The sequence below is a fragment of the Neopelma chrysocephalum genome, unplaced genomic scaffold (assembly GCF_003984885.1).
Source record: "Neopelma chrysocephalum unplaced genomic scaffold, ASM398488v2 Primary Assembly neopelma1_117, whole genome shotgun sequence".
Taxonomy (NCBI): Eukaryota; Metazoa; Chordata; class Aves; order Passeriformes; family Pipridae; genus Neopelma; species Neopelma chrysocephalum.
The window spans coordinates 1,295,602-1,314,178 of NW_020897779.1; the positions used below are offsets into that span (position 1 = coordinate 1,295,602).

General features: G+C 52.7%; 2 protein-coding genes across 4 annotated transcripts in view; one reads left to right on the forward strand and one right to left on the reverse strand.

The window, feature by feature from the left end:
- Nucleotides 1-17,589, forward strand: part of LOC113974139 (phosphofurin acidic cluster sorting protein 1-like) — a 61,723-nt gene extending 44,134 nt beyond the window's left edge. The window contains exons 3-25 of one of the 3 annotated variants that reach the window (XM_027696998.1): nucleotides 2,360-2,449; nucleotides 2,797-2,922; nucleotides 3,114-3,276; nucleotides 3,428-3,519; nucleotides 5,939-6,019; nucleotides 6,821-6,880; nucleotides 7,526-7,677; nucleotides 11,114-11,207; nucleotides 11,526-11,597; nucleotides 11,895-12,013; nucleotides 12,137-12,269; nucleotides 12,394-12,498; nucleotides 13,842-13,948; nucleotides 14,256-14,410; nucleotides 14,504-14,614; nucleotides 14,702-14,804; nucleotides 15,158-15,190; nucleotides 15,548-15,590; nucleotides 15,693-15,735; nucleotides 15,836-15,977; nucleotides 16,124-16,347; nucleotides 16,538-16,651; nucleotides 16,752-17,589. In XM_027696998.1, coding sequence (XP_027552799.1) covers nucleotides 2,360-2,449; nucleotides 2,797-2,922; nucleotides 3,114-3,276; nucleotides 3,428-3,519; nucleotides 5,939-6,019; nucleotides 6,821-6,880; nucleotides 7,526-7,677; nucleotides 11,114-11,207; nucleotides 11,526-11,597; nucleotides 11,895-12,013; nucleotides 12,137-12,269; nucleotides 12,394-12,498; nucleotides 13,842-13,948; nucleotides 14,256-14,410; nucleotides 14,504-14,614; nucleotides 14,702-14,804; nucleotides 15,158-15,190; nucleotides 15,548-15,590; nucleotides 15,693-15,735; nucleotides 15,836-15,977; nucleotides 16,124-16,347; nucleotides 16,538-16,651; nucleotides 16,752-16,867 — 2,478 coding nt within the window. In that variant the 3' untranslated portion in view covers nucleotides 16,868-17,589. Of the gene's footprint in view, nucleotides 1-2,359; nucleotides 2,450-2,796; nucleotides 2,923-3,113; nucleotides 3,277-3,427; nucleotides 3,520-5,938; nucleotides 6,020-6,820; nucleotides 6,881-7,525; nucleotides 7,678-11,113; nucleotides 11,208-11,525; nucleotides 11,598-11,891; nucleotides 12,014-12,136; nucleotides 12,270-12,393; nucleotides 12,499-13,841; nucleotides 13,949-14,255; nucleotides 14,411-14,503; nucleotides 14,615-14,701; nucleotides 14,805-15,157; nucleotides 15,191-15,547; nucleotides 15,591-15,692; nucleotides 15,736-15,835; nucleotides 15,978-16,123; nucleotides 16,348-16,537; nucleotides 16,652-16,751 lie in introns of all 3 variants that reach the window. The other 2 variants (XM_027696997.1, XM_027696999.1) reach the window with 2 other exon arrangements.
- A 197-nt stretch (nucleotides 17,590-17,786) lies between these two features.
- Nucleotides 17,787-18,569, reverse strand: LOC113974140 (cullin-7-like). The gene is made up of 2 exons (XM_027697000.1): nucleotides 18,241-18,569; nucleotides 17,787-18,160 (listed from the first exon to the last, which is right to left on the reverse strand). Exons 1-2 carry the CDS (start codon nucleotides 18,352-18,354, stop codon nucleotides 17,876-17,878), a joined length of 399 nt encoding a protein of 132 aa, XP_027552801.1. The 5' UTR covers nucleotides 18,355-18,569; the 3' UTR covers nucleotides 17,787-17,875.
- Nucleotides 18,570-18,577: the final 8 nt, after the last annotated feature.

The following is an 18,577-nucleotide window of genomic DNA, read 5'->3' on the forward strand; positions in this document are numbered from 1 at the left end:
ATACCTGTCTTGGTATCGTAACTGATTATGTCATGAAGGGAAACAGGGTGCTCCCTCTCGGCAGAGAGACTATAGTTCAGAAATACCCTATATTGAGCCATGAATAGGGAAAACAATCAAAGAAAGAAGAAAGCACTCCCGAGCACTCCCAGAACTTTCAGCTGCTGTGACAGCTGCGGATGCAGATCCTCCTGCAGCTGCTTGCAGGATACAGCTGGTGACTCAGGTTCAAACCTTGGTACTGCTGTAGAGGAATGATATTGGCAGTCACTATATAGCAGACCAGAGTGTGTGCTACAAAATAGGCCAGGCTAAGAAGTTCATTTGCCTCTGCCAGGCCTGCCTGCTGCTCCAGCCCTGCTTCCTGCAGGAACTTGGATTTTTTGCTCTTTCTTACTATGCAGAGTTTTCTGTTTATGCTTTGTTTGTATTCTTTTTGCAACCACTTGTTTTTCACTCCTGCCCAAGTAATGTCAGCCACACCCTAAATATGCTGATGATATTAATGGTCTTTTCCCTCCCAAAATGCACCTTTAGCTTGAATTCTGGTTAGTGCTTTGCTGTCTACCTAGGCCAGGTCTCCAATATTATGTTAGTTCTCTCTCCTTTTCCAGGTGTGGTATGCTCTTCTAGCTTCAACCGTGTTATAAACCAGACCAGTCAGGACAGATTTATACCTGAAATTGGGAATTGTACCTCGCAGACCACACTTGGGCATCATGTGCCTGTGTATAGTAGTGAAAGCTCCTGTATGTGTTCAGTTTTTAGGTAGTGAAGATCTGTGGCCATGACCTCTCCCTATTGCTTTTCACTTCCTTGACACTCTTTGTTATCTGTGATTTTCACTGCAACAATCTGATATTAAGTTTTCCTGTAGTACTCATAGGGATACTCAATTGTTGTGCTGAGAAGTTGGTCTTGCCTGACATTACTCAAATTGCAGAACAGCTGTGTTACATCAGGTGCTCAGTGCTATGTCCAGTAGAGGTTTGAATTTCTCAAGAGATGGAGAATCCTCAGTATTTCTGTGTTCTTGTGCTTGCACTGTGATAGTGAAGCAGCCTTTGTCCCAGTCCTTGCAATGCCACATAGATGTGCACTGGCATTTCACTGAGGGACTGGATTCACCTAGGATTGAGGCTGGATGTATAACTTTCATAGTGGTAAATGACAGTAAGGCACAGGACAGGAACGTTTATGAAACCTTCACTCACTGGACACACCACCCAGGGTATCCTCACCTTTTCTTTGCCATAACTCGTTCCCCAAAAATAGCATCTTCAAGAGTAATTGCAGTAGTATTTGTGTTTTGATGAAAGAATGAATCTTTGGTGGATAATGTCTCTGCATCAAACAGCAAATGGTCTCTCTCGTTGTGACTACCTGTCATCTGTTATCAAAGAAGAGTTCAGGAAGGAAGAGTCAGTGCGTTCTTGGCCAGGAATGCTCACAGATGGTGAAGGGGATGTGCTCCACCTCCTAAAACTCTTCAGTTTTGGGAAGACCTTTCACAGGAAAGCCTTGGTCCTGGCACAGACTCTGGGAACAGCATTGCAGACAACTTTTGGGAGGGTCTGCAAGTTGTGCCACCCTGCAGCCAAGAGAGCCTGCTGCATGCAGACAGCATTTTTCATCCCACAAGTCATTCAGTTTCTCTGTTAGAAGCCAAGACATAGAGATAGTAAAGATAGGACAGAAGTAAAAGAAAGAGTTGGAGTGGGTACATAATTAGAGTGCTTCTCTTACTGTCCTTCTGGGGAAAAAACCATATCTGTATATGGAGACATAAGGACTGTTGCCCGAGGAAAAGACTAGGAGGAGTTTTCTGAGACACAAGATGAGCAAGCAGAGGGACCCCTGTTCTCCTGGGACATCCTGACTTGGTCCCAGAAGAGCCGTTCTGCCAGCTGTGCTTAGACAGGGATCTGTCTGCACTGGGTCTGTCTACTGCAGGGCAGAGATGTCTCCAGGTCCTGTCCCTTTCCTGGCCAGGCAGTGTGTTGGGACCCTTTCCTTCCCTCTGCATGGCTCCCTCTGGTTCGAGTAGTGTTCCCTGCACAACATTAGACTTGCACTCTGCATGCAAAGAGCCAGATTAAGCAAAACAGACTTGTGAAGAGCAAGTGCTCCCTGGCAGGTAGGCAAGGAGAGGGGACCTCTGGCAGCTCAGGAGAAACTGCAGGCTTTTGCAAAGTATTGATAGGTGTGTGTAAGGTGGCTCTGCGAGGTGGAACAGAACAGAGTCATGGCACTCTCTTCTTTCCTTATGGACTGTGAACACCATTGACTTGTGTGTGTGATGCAGTGGAGTCTGTGGTCGAGCTTAGCTTACAGTGTGTGTCTGCCAATCTTGTTGTAGGGTTCAAAGCGAGTCCTGAGATCAAATGAATACGTCCTCCCACCTGGAGGCCTGATGGAGACCGAGCTGGAGCTGACCTTCTCACTGCAGGTACCTGGTGTTGCCTGGTCCCCTGGGCTTCCTTGCCTGGCACTTTTCAGCAAGCACAACACTGGGGCTAAGTGTGAAAGGCATAGTCTCTGGGGAGGGGCCTCCTGTGATTGCCCATGCTCAGACCATAGCAGCACAGATTCCTGCTACAGGCCAGGTGCTCTGTTGCTCCAGGGGTTGTTTTGCTGGGCATCGGGCTTTGGAGGATGATGGATAAGTGCAGGTGGCCTTTGAGGAGCACCTCAAAGCTCGGCAGGTCAGATCCTGCTGTACATCAGCACTGAGGAAGAGTTTTCTACCTGTGTGTCATGCTGAGCCCTGCCCTCATGCTGCCATTTCTTCCCCAGTACCCACATTTCCTCAAGAGAGATGGCAACAAACTACAGATCATGCTGCAGCGGAGGAAGAGATACAAGAACCGCACAATCCTGGGCTACAAGACTCTTGCAGTGGGCATCATTAACATGGCCGAGGTACAGGGAGCTGGGAACAGAGGGGAGCCTCACATGGCCTTCCCTGTGCCAGCACTGGGCACAGAGCTGGGCTGGTGGACAGGGCCTCATTGCTGGGAGTGCTCTGGCTTGTTGGTGGGTTACAATATAGAGGAGGTGGGCTGCCAGCTGCCATTGTGTCATCCTGTCAGGGAGCTTGTCTGTCTGTCTAGGTGATGCAGCACCCAACGGATGGTGGGCAACTTCTGGGCCTCCACAGCAATATGAAAGATGTGAACATCCGAGTGGCTGAAATCAGCATCTACTCTTTGTCTAGTCAGCCCATTGACCACGAGGACGGGAGTGTCCCCTCAGGTCCTAAAATCAAAGCTTCAGGTGTGTTAGCGCTCAGACCTGAAGGCGAGCGTTTGGGACAGGACATGGGTAACAGAGCGTGTACCCCAGCGCCTGCCAGCAGTACCAGTCATTTCGCTGGAGCCGTGACAGGCATCATGCTTAGCTGGGCATTTGCACTGTCTGCTTTCAGATCGCTCCCCAGACATTGATAACTACTCTGAAGAAGAGGATGACAGCTTCTCCTCAGAGCAGGAAGCCAGCGATGATGCTGTGCAGGGTCAGGTAAGGGAGGCCTGGCAAAATGGCTTATGTCCTGGTCCTGTTTCCGAGGCCAAGAGTTAGGGGGTTGAAGATCATGATCACCCTGAGCCCTCTCATCTCCCTCATAAAACATTTGGCATGGTTTCAGAGGGCAGAGAGCCATAATACCTGACAGCAGAAAGAATTGTGGGCTGCTGTCAAGTCCATGGTGAGGCAAGGGACTTTGGAGAGCCATAGGTCTCAACCATCTGTCTTTAGAGGTGTCGGGTCTGCAGCAGAAAACTACTGCTGAGCCCTCCTCTGTCTGGCACCATGATTTTCTCCTGTCTCCCTGTGCTAACAGGCCAGAGACTGCTCACTGTCTGCGTGAGAACAGAGATTTTAGGAAGAAGTACTGTCTAGGTCTGAAAATGGTCAGAGGTGGCTGACATCCCAGCTTTGTGATGATCTGTGTCACTGTGTTTGCTGTCCTCTTGTTGTGGTTGCCTGTATTTGGGGCCAAAGAAAGACTTGTGGTAGTGTGCTGATCAAGCATGGGAACAAACCCTTTTCAGGGTTGTTATGACCCACCCCTGAAGGCAGGTATAACTGAGGCTCTTGTTAATAGATCCCTTGGGGCAGATTAGAGTGAAGTGACAATGAATGACTGGTGTTTATATATATATATGGCAGGTTTATTTCAGAGGAGACCCCTGGTGGCCTAGTGGTTAGCGTGCAGGACTTTCACTGCTGCGACCACGGGTTCGAATCCCGGTCTCCTGGCCTGATGGAGGTCGTTAGCCCTGTGTGGCCATCCATCTATGAGAAGGACACTCTAAACAAACCTACGTCCTGAGGACCTCACTGCCATTGTCCAAGCTTGCTTGGCCCCGGCAGATGAACCTTAGGATTAAAGGGTGGGCTCAGTTCAGCGCAGGCTGTGTCTCACCTAAAAAATCCATTGCGCAGGCTGGAAAGGTAAAAGACCTTTCCCCAAATCTTCGTTTGCGAAGATGGGCCATTATTATTTCAGAACACTTTGGTTGCAATGGAAATGTAGCCATTTTGATTATTATTATCTATAGTAATATAACAATATAAAAACATAAAGATGTCACTTAAGAAAATATGTAGGGAAAAGAAAGAAAGGAAAGAAGGAAGGATAAGAGTAGATAGTGGAGAGGAAAGATATCACCACCTGTGGATCCAGCAGTGAGACTTGATTGTTGCTTAGTCAAAGTGATGGTCACAGTCTTATCTGTCAGAGGTGGGGGAAGCCCCCAAAACATAGAGTTCAATGGGTTAATATATGCTCAGGTTTAGGTGTGAACACCCAGACCCCTCTCTGGGCGGGAGGTGGGAGTGACACAGTTTTACACTCTGTTGCAACACTGTGGATCTGTTGAAACACTGTGGATCAGTCTTCTGGTGGAAGGCCTAAGGAATGAGTCTGGTGGGCTTTGGGGGACTTTGATGGTTTATGATACCTTCTAAGACGTGACAGCTGCCTCTCACATCAGTGTAGTTGAGCCAGTTATGCCCCATCAGAAGGATCAATACCTTCAGGCCTACCTGTGAATGTCCTGATACCTTCCTGGGGTTTGGTATGGGGGGTGGGGGGTTTACAGCTGAGCTGGTTGTGTAAGGGGGGACATTGGCATTATCCCACCTAGCAGGATCTGCTTTTTAGCGGCCTCTTCCCTTATCTGGCTCAAAATCCAGTTTGTTGCTTAGGGAAGCTTGATTTGTCATGGTCATCCTCTGGTGATAGGTGCTCCACCCCCTCTGCTCCTGAGCTGTTCTTATGCAGATCAGAAGTTTCTCCACCACACATCCAGGAACTCTCTTCCTCCCCTTCAGGTGCAAACCTGGCCTGGCAAAACACTCTGCTGCTTTTGCAAATGGCTGATTGTTTGAATCATTAATGATTAACATTTCAGTCTCTCACAAGGGTCCTCCAGATTACCTGTCCCATTGTGCTGAGTTAACACATCAGGGTCCCATGTCCTTGGGAGTTGTGCGTTTTGTTAAGGCTGATCCCTGGAAAAAATGGTTTTTTGTGACTCTGTGTGCTGCACCCTCTGAACTAACTCTGGAGAGGGGAGAGCAGGAGAACAAGACATGGTTCATGGAGAAGGCTGATGAGTGCAGAGAGCAGAGTTTTAGCTTGCAACAAGGACCCTTGCAGAAAGTTGCTGTCTCTCCTCTTAAACTTGCTGGTACGTTTATCTCTGGAGGGGCCTGGTGGCACAGGTGCTGGGAAAGAAGGTCTGTTGGGGTACAGTGCTAAGGAGGGAGAAGGAGCTCCATGGAGAGAGGTAGCGGAAATAAGAAGCAAGACTCTGGGAGCAGAGTGGACCAAAGCTTTTCAAAATGGAGGGCAAGTGTGAGGCAGGAGAACTAGGAGGTGCTGCTCCCTGAACTCAGTTGCTCTGATGTGCTGTGACTTTTTTACCTGCAGGATCTGTTTGATGAAGAGGATGACTTGAGGAAAACCAAGAAGGCTAGGAGGAAAATGATCCGAACCACATCAATGACCAGAGTAACATCAGCATTTACAACATGATCAAAGGGATGGAAGGGATTCACTTTGTCCCCTCCCTGAAGGCAGTGAGGGGCATTGGGGAGGGGGAATGATGGCCCTGGTGCAGAGCAGGGGAGAACCCCCTTGGCTCTGAGAAGAAGGAACAATCCTCTTGCCATTAATGAGCTAGCTAGCTTGTTGCTCAGGGCTGTACCTCAATTCATGGTCTGTACTGTGTTTAGCCTGGTTTCATATCAGTGATAATCTGTATGCAACACAGTTTTGACTTGCTGCTGTGACATGGTCTCTTTCCTTTCCTGAGGAAGGGGAGGTAGGCACAAAGAAAGGTGAATGATTAGCAGCTCCTCTGCCTGTCTGCGGAAGGGAGGAGCTGCTCTACCAGCCCCTTGCTCTCCAAGCTTCTTCTCATCCCTGTTGACTTCAGCCCTGTAGGTGTCTGGCTGCCTTCTTCCTGAGTTTGTTCCCCATCTTTTCTTGCTTGAAGGCAGTATTCCTCAACCAGATGGTCTGGGGAGAAAGGAGATTTAAATGGAGTGCTATTCCAGCCTGTAGCAGAAAAAGTATGAACCCTTTCATCCCCCCTCATGCCCAGACAGTGGCTTCTTGTGGAGTACAGAATTAGTCCAAGTCCTACAGCAAATGTAAAGAGTGAGAGAGATCATAGCTGACCTTGGACTTATGGAGCTAGAAAGGAGCTGACAGCATGTTAGAGACAGTAACTGTGGCCTGTATGTTAGTCATCTTGGAACGTGGTTTGGTAGTTTTGCTGATCTTCTTTCTGATCTTCTTTTGTTTTAGCAACCAAACTTCAAGCAGAAATTTGTGGCTTTGCTGAAGAGATTTAAAGTGACAGAAGAGGTAAGAAGCAAGAAGGCTGCCTCACCTGGGAATGTCTCTGGCAGATGTGTAGATGTCAGAGTGCTGGTTCCCACTCACTGGGAGCACAAGGCATGAGCTGTAGCTGCTCAGGGATGTGCCAAAGGTGGTGTGAGACATGGCATAGACTGGGCCTTGGCTTTTCCAAAGCCTTCTGCCTCAAGAACGTAGCTCTGAGCCTTGTGCTCAAATCAAAAAGCACCTTCCTGTTGGGGAGAGGTGCCCAGGGAAGGAGGCTTCTGTCACACACTGACTCTGCACTGGGAGCTGGCATTGTGGGGGCAAAACTGTCCATGACTGAGAGCAGGCTAACATCAGCCTGGGGATAGCTTGCCTTGGCTGAGAGTCTGCATTAAATGTGCAGCACAGTCAGTGAAGGTCTTCCCAGGTGTCTTAACTGCCAGTAAGTATGATGGATATCTGAGACGCCTTTGGATGTCATGCTCATGGCACCCTCCTTTGGCCTAATGGCAATGTCACTGGATTCATCCACAGCCTGGATTTGGCTCTCTCAGTAGGGAACGGTGCCATGGTGTGCCTTGTGACTGTCAGGCAGTTTCTATGTGCCTGTTCTGGGATGCAGGTAACTCTGTATCTCTTCACTGTCCTCTGGGTTTGGTCCCACAGGTCCTGGACTCTGACCCTGTAGACCAGACTCAGGAGGTGGAGGAAGACCTGGGCTTGCTCTATGACAGCCTGGAAGAGTGCAACAACAGTGACAGCGGCCCAGAGATTGAGGACAATGAGAGTGTACACAGCACACCCAAGCCCACCCTGAGGTAAGGGTTGAAGGGAGTCCCTGGCCAAGAGCAGTCTATTGGATGTGAAGAAATGCCCTCCGACACTTTTCTGTTGCTTGGGCTAATGCAGGCATTGTCTTGTCTCCACTCCTATTGCCATCTTCTGTTGGCACCTCTAGCTCCTCACTTGCATATCCTGTTTAATAAACTCAAAACTGCCCATAAAATCCATCTTCTTTCACACTTAGTCTCATTTTTCTGCCAGCCCAGCATCTGACACTTACTGATCTGCTGGAAGAGTACCTACTTGATCTAAGCCCCAGCTGCTCCCAGCTTTCATATCTTTCTGCCAACAGTCCTGGTGTTTTCTGGGCTCTCCACACTGAAGCATGAGCACTTAGTGACTGTGTGGGCCAGTCTTTATGTCCCTGTGAGATGTGCATGCTGTGTTCCCAGCCTTTGTGGAAACGTGACTAGCAACCATCAGCAATGTTCCTCATCCCATTCCTCAGCTTGCTCTGCCAAGTACTGCTGACTTGGCACAGAAGTCTCCAGTGGACCATGCAGTGAAACCAGGCTTTGCTTCCATGTGATCTGTGATCACCTGGCCTCTCTGCTCATGGCTCTTCTGCTTTTGTGCTGTCTTTTTGTGAAAAGGTTGCCTTTTACTGTCTTTCTGCTTGACTACTGCCTCATAGTGCATTGGGTCTCTTCTAGCCAAGCCAAGGTCAGTTGACATTGTTGTTTCTATAGATTTTATGTATAGAATCATTGAATCATAAATGGCCTGGTTGGAAGAGACCTTAAAAATCATCTAGTTCCAACCTGCCTGCCATGTAACTATATATATTATATATATGTAGTATTTAAATATAATTTGGCTTAGTTGGTATCCTCGCTGAAGGTACTTAGCAGGAGTAGCAGACTTGGTTTGCTGCAGGCAAACTGTTTGAAATTAAATCTGCTGGATTCTGGAACCCATGGGGCACTGGGGAAAAAACAGGAACATGACAGAAGTCATGTTTTTTACAAACCCACAAGTCCTTGTGAAGGAGAGAGCAAACACGTGGACAAGGAGCTGCTTAGATGATCTGCTTGACTCCAAAAGGAGTTTCACATGGTCTCTCGTCAAAGGAAACAAAGGTGCTGTGGGAGAAAAAGGAAGATGGTCAGATAACGCTTTATGTATGTGAACTATGTGAAACTGTAAGAAAAGTCTGTTGAGTGCATTTAAATGTAAGACCTCCAACCTGGTTCTGCTTGCAAACATCTGGTCACTGGGACAGCATCCCAGAGTGAGCACTGGTTTCTGCTAGTACCTGTTGTTACAGTCTTCTTGGGCTGTTTGGTGCTGACTCTGGAACGACAGCCTATTGGGCTTTGACCTGTTCTTCAGCCTGTTCACAAAGTGTCCCTGGCTTGGTTTGGTCTCTAGTGCCTCGGTTTCTGGCAGTGCTCTATGTATCCCTTGAATTCACATTACTGTGTCTGTACTTTTTCTAAGGAGGTGTGGAAGCTGACTGCCAAGGTGATTAGTGTAGACTTCATGGTTCCCATGGTTCCTGCATAGCCTTCTCAGCTGGTGAGACCTTCCAGCCCAACTTGTAAATTCGAGGTGTGATCCTCGTGTTGGATTTACTGTCATAGACAGCCTTGCTAGATGCTGTGAAAGTCTCTGTGGAGCAAGGGCATTAAGGTAGTCCTTAATGGTGAGCAGTTGCCAGTGCCCTGGATTGGGCCAGTGGTATTGGGAGCTGATAGCCATCCTTTTGATCAGCCAGGGAGGCTATGCAGCTGTAGGCTGCTCCTGCACTGGGGCAAAACTGGGGCTGGAACTGGGGCTGTTAGGTAAATCCTCAATAGTCAGACCAACTGATTGTAGATCAAAGGTGAAGGAACCATTCATTTTCTCAGATGACTGAGAAAATGAATGGGGAAGAAGGGGAATAAATTTGCTGAAAATGGAAGGAGGCTGTGCCGAAGGGCTGAGAGAGAGAAGAGATATTTTATTAACAGGAGACATAATTTATCCCAGTGTGACCTGGAAAAAATGTCCCATCAGAGTACAATTCTGATTGTAAATCTGGAGCTTTGGTAAACAAACGTTGTGAGCAACTGGTCACTGGGCCAGCAAGGGGAAAATTGAGCCTTGACTTGTCCCAACCAGTGTATAAACACTGCTGCTGAAGAGCTGCTCTGTGGTGGGAACCATCATGTATTTACAGAGGTGGAATGTCCTTTTAGTAGCAGTAGAACCTGACAAACACTGTAGTGCCTGGCACTACAGCGTGCTGTATACAAAGGAGGAAGCATGCTAAAGGGAAAGTAAAATGAGAAGGAATCCTGCAGAAAGCTGCATATATGTCCAGATGAGGACAGTAGAAAACAATAGAAAGAAACTCTGATAGAGTCCTAACAGAAGAACTTCTTTATGCCTCTGTGGCCGTCCCTGGAAACCTGCAACTTGATGTCCCCATCTGTGCACTAGGCGAATCAGGAGATACATTTCCTGGGAGTTAATGAGCACATACACACAGCTTAGAGGGAATCTAGCTCAAGTCTCCTGCAGGAAAGTCACACGTTGCAGATGGACTGTGGTTGCTGTAAGGGTCCTGGGAAAACTGGCAAGTGAGATTCAGTGATAGAGCCTGCTTGTTTCCTAAAAACTGGTCTTCGAGCAGCCCACAGGATGTGAAGGGGGTCCTTGGCAAATAAAGTGTGGAAAAAGGGTAAGCAAAGGTGGAAGCTCACATTGTAGTGGCAAAGACTGTCCTGGCTGCCCCAAGAGAGTTCCTCTGTTGACCATGGTGATTTGGAAACAAGACCTTGGAGTTGCACCCTGCAGCTCTACCAAAAGGTCAGCTCAGGGACTAAAAATAGCCAGATTTAAGTACTGTGCTGAGGTGTGGTTCTGTGTGCAATACTGTGATCTTCAGAGCCTTGGGAAAGGGGAAAGCAGAAAGAGAAGTTGGAAGATGCAGTTAGAAGTGTGCTGCAGCAGCAGGCAGAGGCAAGGAGCCAGTCTTGGAAATGGGGAAGCAGAAGGGAAGGTAGCAGAAATCTGTGGAAGCTGTGATGGTGCAGAGGAGGCAGAAAGGTTCGGCAGCATCTTGGGAGTTGTGGTCTTACAAAGACTATACTCCAGTGAAGTGCTGGCAGTTCCTCACCTGCACTGCAGGGGCAGGGGATCACTTGAGGGAGAAAGCACTGTTGACTGGGAGACAGGGATGCTTCCTTCAGCTCATCAGGGTTGCAGGTGGCACTGCTGGCAGGTCTGCTCCTGGGCTGTGAGTTGCCCGGGCACTTGGGTGTCTGCCCCTGTATCCCACTGGGGGCCTTTCCACAGTGCTCTGTGCTTGGGACAGGCCGGTGGGGGTGTGCTGGGATCATGGTGACTTTGTTCCTCTCTTATTCCTGCCTTTTTCTCTCCCGTCTGTCTGTCTGTCCGTCCGTTCGTCTGTCTGTTTCTCTGCAGGCGTTTCTTTGAGGGAGTCTCTCATTCTGGTTCCCAGACTGAGATCGGCAGTCTGCACAGCCAGAAAGGGCAGGATCAAGAGTCGGGCAGCCCTGTGAGTTACACCACCACCATCACCACCACCTCTTGCCCCCTTCCCTCCCCAGCCAGCCCAGCACCCCTACAGTGCCTGCACTCTTGAGATCACAGCTCCTGGCAGCACCTGCCTGGGGCTGCTCCTTTCCTTCTTTCCTCCTCTTTTTCCCAGCGCAGGCAGACAGGTAGCGATGGGGGGCATCCTCTGGGGCTGGTCCCAGGGGGACGCCGGGCTCCCCTGTGGGAGCATGTGTTCTGTGAGGCCAGGTATGGGTCACTGGCACCTTTCCTGCTCAGCATGCTCCATCCTGCTCTGACCCCACTCCCTGTCCCCTAGGGCGAGGCAGACAAGCGGAAGCCAGGAGCACAGCGACCACAGGAAGAGCCAGGAGTGGAGGTCCCTACAGTGGTGAGTCCAGGCTATGAGATGTGGACCTCTCTCAGGCCCCACCTTGTTTTCTGGAGTACCAGGGGTGCCCACCAGCCTGGGAGCAGGGCTTGGGAAGACAAGTAGATTGTGCTGGAGAGCAGCAAGAGTGGAGGGAATGTTTGGGTCTGCAGGAGATGCAGCCCAGTCTTCTCAAGGCCCTGCAGCCTTGGCTCTCCAGGCCTGTCTTGGATGATGGGCATCCATGGGTGTAGGGCTGCTCCCTGCAGGAGCAGAGAGAGCAGTGTGTATGAAGTGACTGTGTGTGGCCCTCAGGAGCTGGCTGCAGAGGAGCCATGTCCACGGCTGGCCCCCACAGAGGCTGCCACGAGGGAGGGCAGCGTGGATAGACTGGGCCCTGGGACCAAAGCTGAGCTCCCCAGTGCTGTGTCCCCCAGGTAAGCCAGGCCTGTGCCCCATGCTGGGGCTGCATGGGCCCACACTGACTCCCTGGAGAGAGTGGGGATTGGTGGAGATGAGATTTTGTCAACAGTTTTGCCTCTCCTGCTTCTCACTCACAGCAAGGCAGAGAGCAAGCAGTTGTGGCGTCCCCGCAGCACCTCTGTGAAGGATCGGCAGAGCTCAAAGGGACAGGGTGGCCGTGCCAGCAGCCTGGACAGTGAGAGCTCTCCAGACTCGTGGCACAGCACCCAGGTGAGGCCCTGGGAACAGTCTCAGCTGGAGGCTTCTCATTTGAGAGCTCTGCCAGGTCTTCAGCCATGGGCAGAGTGTCCAAGGCAACCGACTGGGGTTAACCTTCATGGTGATGCTGTCATAGGTGCCCCGAAAGTCTGTTTACGATCAGCTGAACCAGATCCTGGTCTCAGACGAGCAGCTCCCCGAGAGCATCGTGCTGGTGAATGTCGCTGAGTGGCAGGGGCAGGTGAGTAGGCATGATGGGAGCTGAATGCATAGGGGCAGCTGTAAGCAGGGTCCTCAAAGATTCTCCCAACCATGGCAGGGTGTCCTAGGGAAAATGGCACTAGTTGTGTCCTCCTCTCCCCCAGCGTGGCCCTTCCTTCAGGGAGACAATGCATTTACACGGTGCTGAGCCACATACAGAAGAGTTGCATGTGTCTCCTCCATCAGGTGCCACATAGCAGCACAGTCCCAGAAAGGCTGGCTAGTGGGCTGTACCTTGGGCCCTCACTGCTTGGTCCTGGCTCCCAGGAACCCCACGAGTCAGAGCTTTGCTGGATGCCCTGGCAAAAGGCTCCCTTCCTCTGCGGGCACCAGGCCCTGGGAAGCAGCAGAGGTGTTTCCCACTGAGAGATGGAAAAACATTGTCTGCCATTCCCAGGGAGCATTAACTGCATTGTCAGAGCTGAGGTCTCCAGGCAGGTAGGCATGTGAGGCCTTCCTGCCTCATGCCAACTGTCCATGTGAGGTTGGGCCCAGCCCCTGATGAGCACCTGCCTCTCCCATACCTGGAGGAGTTGACCGCTAAAGGTGAGCAGGGACATATATGTGTGTGCAAACATGCAAACAAACAGTTAGACAAAACACCTCTGAGACCCCTTCGGGATCCTGCAGCTACATCTGATATCCAGAAACAGTGCTGGAAAATTTTATGGCAGAAGGAAGGGCTTCTCAGTAAGGGTGGTGAAGGCTTGACTCAGGCTGTGCATTCTTGACATATTCCTGCTCTAGCTCTTGTCCTGGATAGGGAAAATAGGATCAATGCCCTCTTCCAGAGCCCGTTGGGTATCTTCTAAGCCCCCTTGTCTAGCATGACTGCCTGTTTTACCATTGTTGAACTGCATGCAGACACCTGAAAAGACACAGAAGGATTTTGGAGTGCCACAGTGGGGAAGAGCAAAAGGAGGGAATGAGCAGAGGTGGACTGAGCTTATAGCTGGGCCCTGCTGTGGGATGGCAGAATTTAAATCAGAGGGTCTCTGGACCAAACCACTTATCTCAAGGAGCACAGCCTGGTTCTTGGGACAGTTTTGCCCTTGCCATGGCAAGGGTGGTGACTGCTGTGCTCAAAGGTGAGAGCAGAGGGCTGGGGCAGGCAGCCTCTAGAGCAGAGCTGGGAGGAACAGGGATGCTCAGACATGCGGCCATGAGTGACGTGATGGTTTCAGCCTACCCACACAGCATGGGTGGGGACAGGGGTCCCAGCTCTATCCCAGAGGGCAGGGGGGCCAGGGCAGGCATGTGCTGGTGCTGGCCAGCACAGCCATGCCCCCAGGGTGCCTTAACCTGAGCTCTTTGCATTGGCAGTATGTGAGTGAGCAGCTCCAGGCGCACAAGCAGTTGGTCGTATCCACCTGCTCCGTGGCGGACATCCAGGCAGCCTTCAACACCACTGTCTCCCGCATCCAGCGATAGTGAGTACAGCTTGGGCTCAGCCTGGTGGCACCATATGAATTCAGAGAAGGGCTCAGTATGGCCGTGGCTCCCCAGGGCTCATTAGGACCCTTTGGGGTTGTGGACATTACTGTAGAAACAAGTGTAGACCTGGGGAAAGTGGGGGATCCCAGCATCCCAGTGCTGCTTTTGCCCCTGGCAGCACACAGCAAGCTGGAAATTCTCAGCGATGGGATTCTGTCAGTTGGCCTGGCAGGGCATGTCCCCTGGCCCACCTGTTGAGCCACTGCACATCCTTCATGGTCTTCTTTTCTCTCCCTTTGGCAGCTGTAACTGTAACTCTCATATGCCTCCCCCGGTGAAGGTGGTGGTGGCAGGGGACCAGAGCTACCTGAGTGTTGTCCTCCGTTTCTTTGTGGAGCAACTGGCCAGCAAGACACCCGACTGGCTCAACTACCTTCGCTTTCTTCTTGTGCCACTGGGTGAGAGCCACTGTGAGCCTGGTCCCAGGGCTGTCCTCTCCTACCTCCCCAGACTCCCCTGCCTGGAGCCAATGCTGCCCTTCTTACCCACAGGCTCTCACCCTCTGGCCAAGTACCTGGCCTCGGTGGATAACAAATACAGCACTCTCTTCCTGGACACAGCATGGCGGGAGCTGTTCAGCAGGGCTGAGCCACCCACCGCAGGTGAGGAGCAGGGCAGGGTGGCATCAGCAGTGCCCTGATGGTGAGCCCAGCTGCCACTGAGGCCCTCACGGCTCTTTGTGCCCACAGACACTGTGGACATTGCAGGCCGTGTTGCCCAGTTCATCGCTGGAGCCAGTCTCTCTCACCAGCTTCCCATCTCTGAGGCCATGCTGACATACAAGCAGAAGAGGTGAGCGTGTCCCCAGGGCACTTGTCCTCCCTCATGTGGCCCCAGTCTGGGCTGTGCTCAGGACAGGGATGTGGGACATGGGACGAGTGAGGCTCGGCATTCCGCTGACGAGTGGCGTGGTGCTGAGGGGAGCTGGGGTTCCACAGTGAGAGCAGCACCATTCCCTGCCACCTCCCGGTGTGCTTGGCCCCTCCAGTAGCTGTGGCTGTGACAGTCCCAGTGGTGGGGACCAGCTGCCAGGACTGGGATGGGCTGGGTGGGGGCTGCAAGCTGGTATTGTGCAGCCCGGGGGTTGACGCTCATGTTCCAGCTGCACTCTCACCTCTCCCTTCTCTTGGTTTCTGGCACTCAAGGAAGAGAAGTCTCTATTTTGATTTTTATATCAGGTATTGGCTTGTGCTTGCTGTGCCGCTGCCTGGCCCCCCCACCTTCCCCCATGTGCGTCCATCCCTCTTGCTGTGCAGAGGAGCCATGACCCCAAAGTGGGGCAGGGCTGCCCTCCCGCATGCAAGCCCTTTCCCAGCACTGGAGGGGACAACTCCTTGCCTCCTTGTGTAGTGTGCCCTGTGCTGCCATGTTGGGGACAGGGGGTCCCATGGGAGGGAGGGCAGAGGAGACTGTGCCAGTGGCTGTGAGCCAGCATTGACCCCTGCCAGTGCAGGGGTGCCTGGGCACAAGGATAGTCACATGGCACTCGGTGCTCAGCACACCCAAACCCTGACCAGCCTCTCTTCCTTCTCCAGCCCCGACGAGGACTCCTGCCAGAAGTTTGTCCCCTTTGTGGGGGTGAGTGTTTTGAGGGGCCAGCAGGCCATTGGGGCTGAGGAGAAAGGGGCAGCACACAGCCCTGCTGATGCTGGCTGTCCTCTGACTCATCTGTCCTTGCAGGTGGTGAAGGTGGGCCTGGTGGAGCAGTCATTCAGTGCCTCTGGTGAGTCCTTGGGAGCCCACAGTCCCCAGCTCTCTTCTCCACTGTGGGAGGCCCTTGCTGGGGTCCCCCAACCCCCACAACCCACACTCTTCCTTCACAGTGGACTCGGATGATGCCACAGTCTGTACCCCCTCGCTGCTGAGCTCAGTGCCAGCCACCAGTGGAGCAGCTCCCTATGGCAAGGAGACCGTGAGCACTCCGCCACCCTCCCCATCTGTCAGCAGCGGCCTCTCGGGTGCTGGGTAAGAAGGCAAGCTGTGCTCAGGCTGAGGCAGCAGGGGCTGGGGTAGGAGCGTTATTGGTGCTCCCAGGGAAGGCTGCAGCTGGGCAATTGGGAAGGAGCACGGGCAGCACCTGTGTGCTACATGGTGCTGCCCATCTTGCCCAGGTCTCTGAGCCCTGGTGTGGAGGTAATGGGCCTGCAGGTGGACTACTGGACAACACAAGGGCTGGACAGGAAGAAGGAGGGTGACAAGCGGGAGACGGGTATCAAGAACACACTCAAGAGCAACTTCCGCTCACTCCAGGTCAGCCGCATCCCTGGCACAGGGGAACTGGTGCCCCCCAGCACCATGGCCATGACTGTGGTCACCAAGGAGAAAAACAAGAAAGGTAACCAAGCCCACTCTGGGTGCTCTCTGGCTGTGGGGCCACAAGCCTTTGCAAAAAGGGTGGGAGGGAGGACAGGGCTGAGAGCTGGCCCAGGAGGGCCCAGTCAATGAGCCAGCCCTGGGGCAAGGGCTCCCACCCAGCGCCAGGTGGGGACATCCTAACATTGGTCTTGTCTGGCCTTGGCTCCCAGTGATGTTCCTGAGCAAGAAACCTAAAGAAAAGGACTTGGAACCCAAAAGCCAAGTCATCGAAGGGATCACACGCCTCATCTGCACGGCCAAGCACCAGAACACCATGTTGCGAGGTGAGGGGAGGTATAAGCCATTTGGGGCTGTAGGGGGGCAGACCAAGCAGCACAGGCTGGCTGTGGCAGGGCTGTGCCTCACTGCATCCTCTCCTCTCAGTCTCCATAGATGGGGTGGAGTGGAACGATGTGAAGTTTTTCCAGCTGGCAGCACAGTGGCCAACACACGTGAAGTACCTCCCTGTGGGTATCTTTGGCTACTCGAAGAGTGTGTGATACATGGGGACATCCCTGGAATGGAGCTGCAGTGGGTTGCAAGAAGAGACAGAGAAATGGACATGCTCTTGTCCCCATCTTCTGTGGCCAGTCCCTGCCTGCTCTGTGGAGGGGGGATACCACACCCCCACCCTGTGGGCCAAGACCCGTGAAGGTGAGGCCAGTGAGACTGGGTCCACGCACCCTCCAACACCAGCCAGGGCACCGTGCCATCTGCCTCCCATGACCCCCAACAGCAGCCTGGGACAAGGGTTGGCACCAGCCAGCAGGGCCCCAGGAAGGGCTCTGGGCCTCATTCTCCACAGATGCACCTCCCAGGCCACCCCTGCAGCCAGCCAGGGCCCCAGCTGGGCTGGGCCCGGGCAGGTTCCCCAGCGCTGCAGCCACCCAGACTGCTCTGCAGGGGGTATGTGCTGAGCAGGGCCCGCCACCCCTGTACCGCCCCTTGCCAGCCCCACTGCCAGCCTCATGCTGCTGTGCCTGGCCATGCCCTCTGCAGCAGAGCCTCAGCAGCTTTTCCAGTCCCCCTGCAGCCCTGCTGCTGAGGCTGTCCTCTTCATTTCCCCATCCCTTCCCAACCAGCCCTACCCCAGGGTGCTGCCAGCTGGAGGTGTGGCATGAGGGCACCTGGGTTTTTTTTTTTACAAGATTCTATTTTTTTTAAATTTATTGTACGGTTACTTTTCAGGATTAATTTTAATAAATTAATGCTGGTACCATTATGGCAGGGGGTGTGTGTGTCCCCATGTCTGAGGGCATGACTGAGCACAGCTGGGGGAGAATAAATGTGGGCAGGGTGCAGCTACTACCCCCGCTCTAGCAAGCACAGCAGTCAGGGCTGCCTGAGCACAGCAACGTGGCCTCACCACACTCCCAGCCATGAGCCAGCAGAGCTCTCTGACAGACTATGAACCGGGACTGGATGGCACTTGGCTCATTTATTTAAATAGAACCCACAAGGAAGAAACAGACTGGACCCAGCCTGAGTCCTCCCAACCAGGTCCTCATCTACCTGAATGTGGAAAACGTCTTTCTCTTTTCGGCAGAGGCCAGGCTTGATGCCATCTTGATCTCTACAGTCTGGAAGGCAACCTGTGGCTGGACCTGGGAAGTGGGGGGTGTTGTGGGTTCAGCAGAGATGTATTCCAAGACATGAGGCCTCCCCTCCTGGCGCCGGAGATAGCCCTGGTTCAACAGATGCAGGATGCAGGACAGCACGTCCACGCTGTGGCAGCAGAAGCTCAGGAACTGCACACCTGGCCCCAGTTCGCCCTTCTGACAGGCATCAATCACCTATGGCAGCAAGGGAGCCCCACACTGCAGTGTGCCACAGCACCCACGCAGCCCCTCTCTGCCCCCCAGGACCTCCGTACCCTGAACACCAGGTTGTCGACGTGGAGCTGCTTCTCCACCTTGAGGATGCGGGTGATGAGGCAGCAGAGGACGTTCCTCTTCCTTTCCAGGGCGCTCACCTCAGCCCTCTCCATCTGCAGGTACCTCTGCTGGGGCAGCAGCCTCAGGTGGCGGCCAGAGGCCTGGGCCAGGGCTGCCTGGTTCAGCCGCAGTGCACCTGGAGCCAGCACCCAACCCAGGGTCAGCCAAGCCTCCAGCAGGGACTTGAAGGAGCCCCAGGACACATGTGTGGCTGCTGGACCCAACCTGGGCCTCCCCCTGCTGCCCCCACAGTTGGCCGCCACAGCCCTGTCCCCC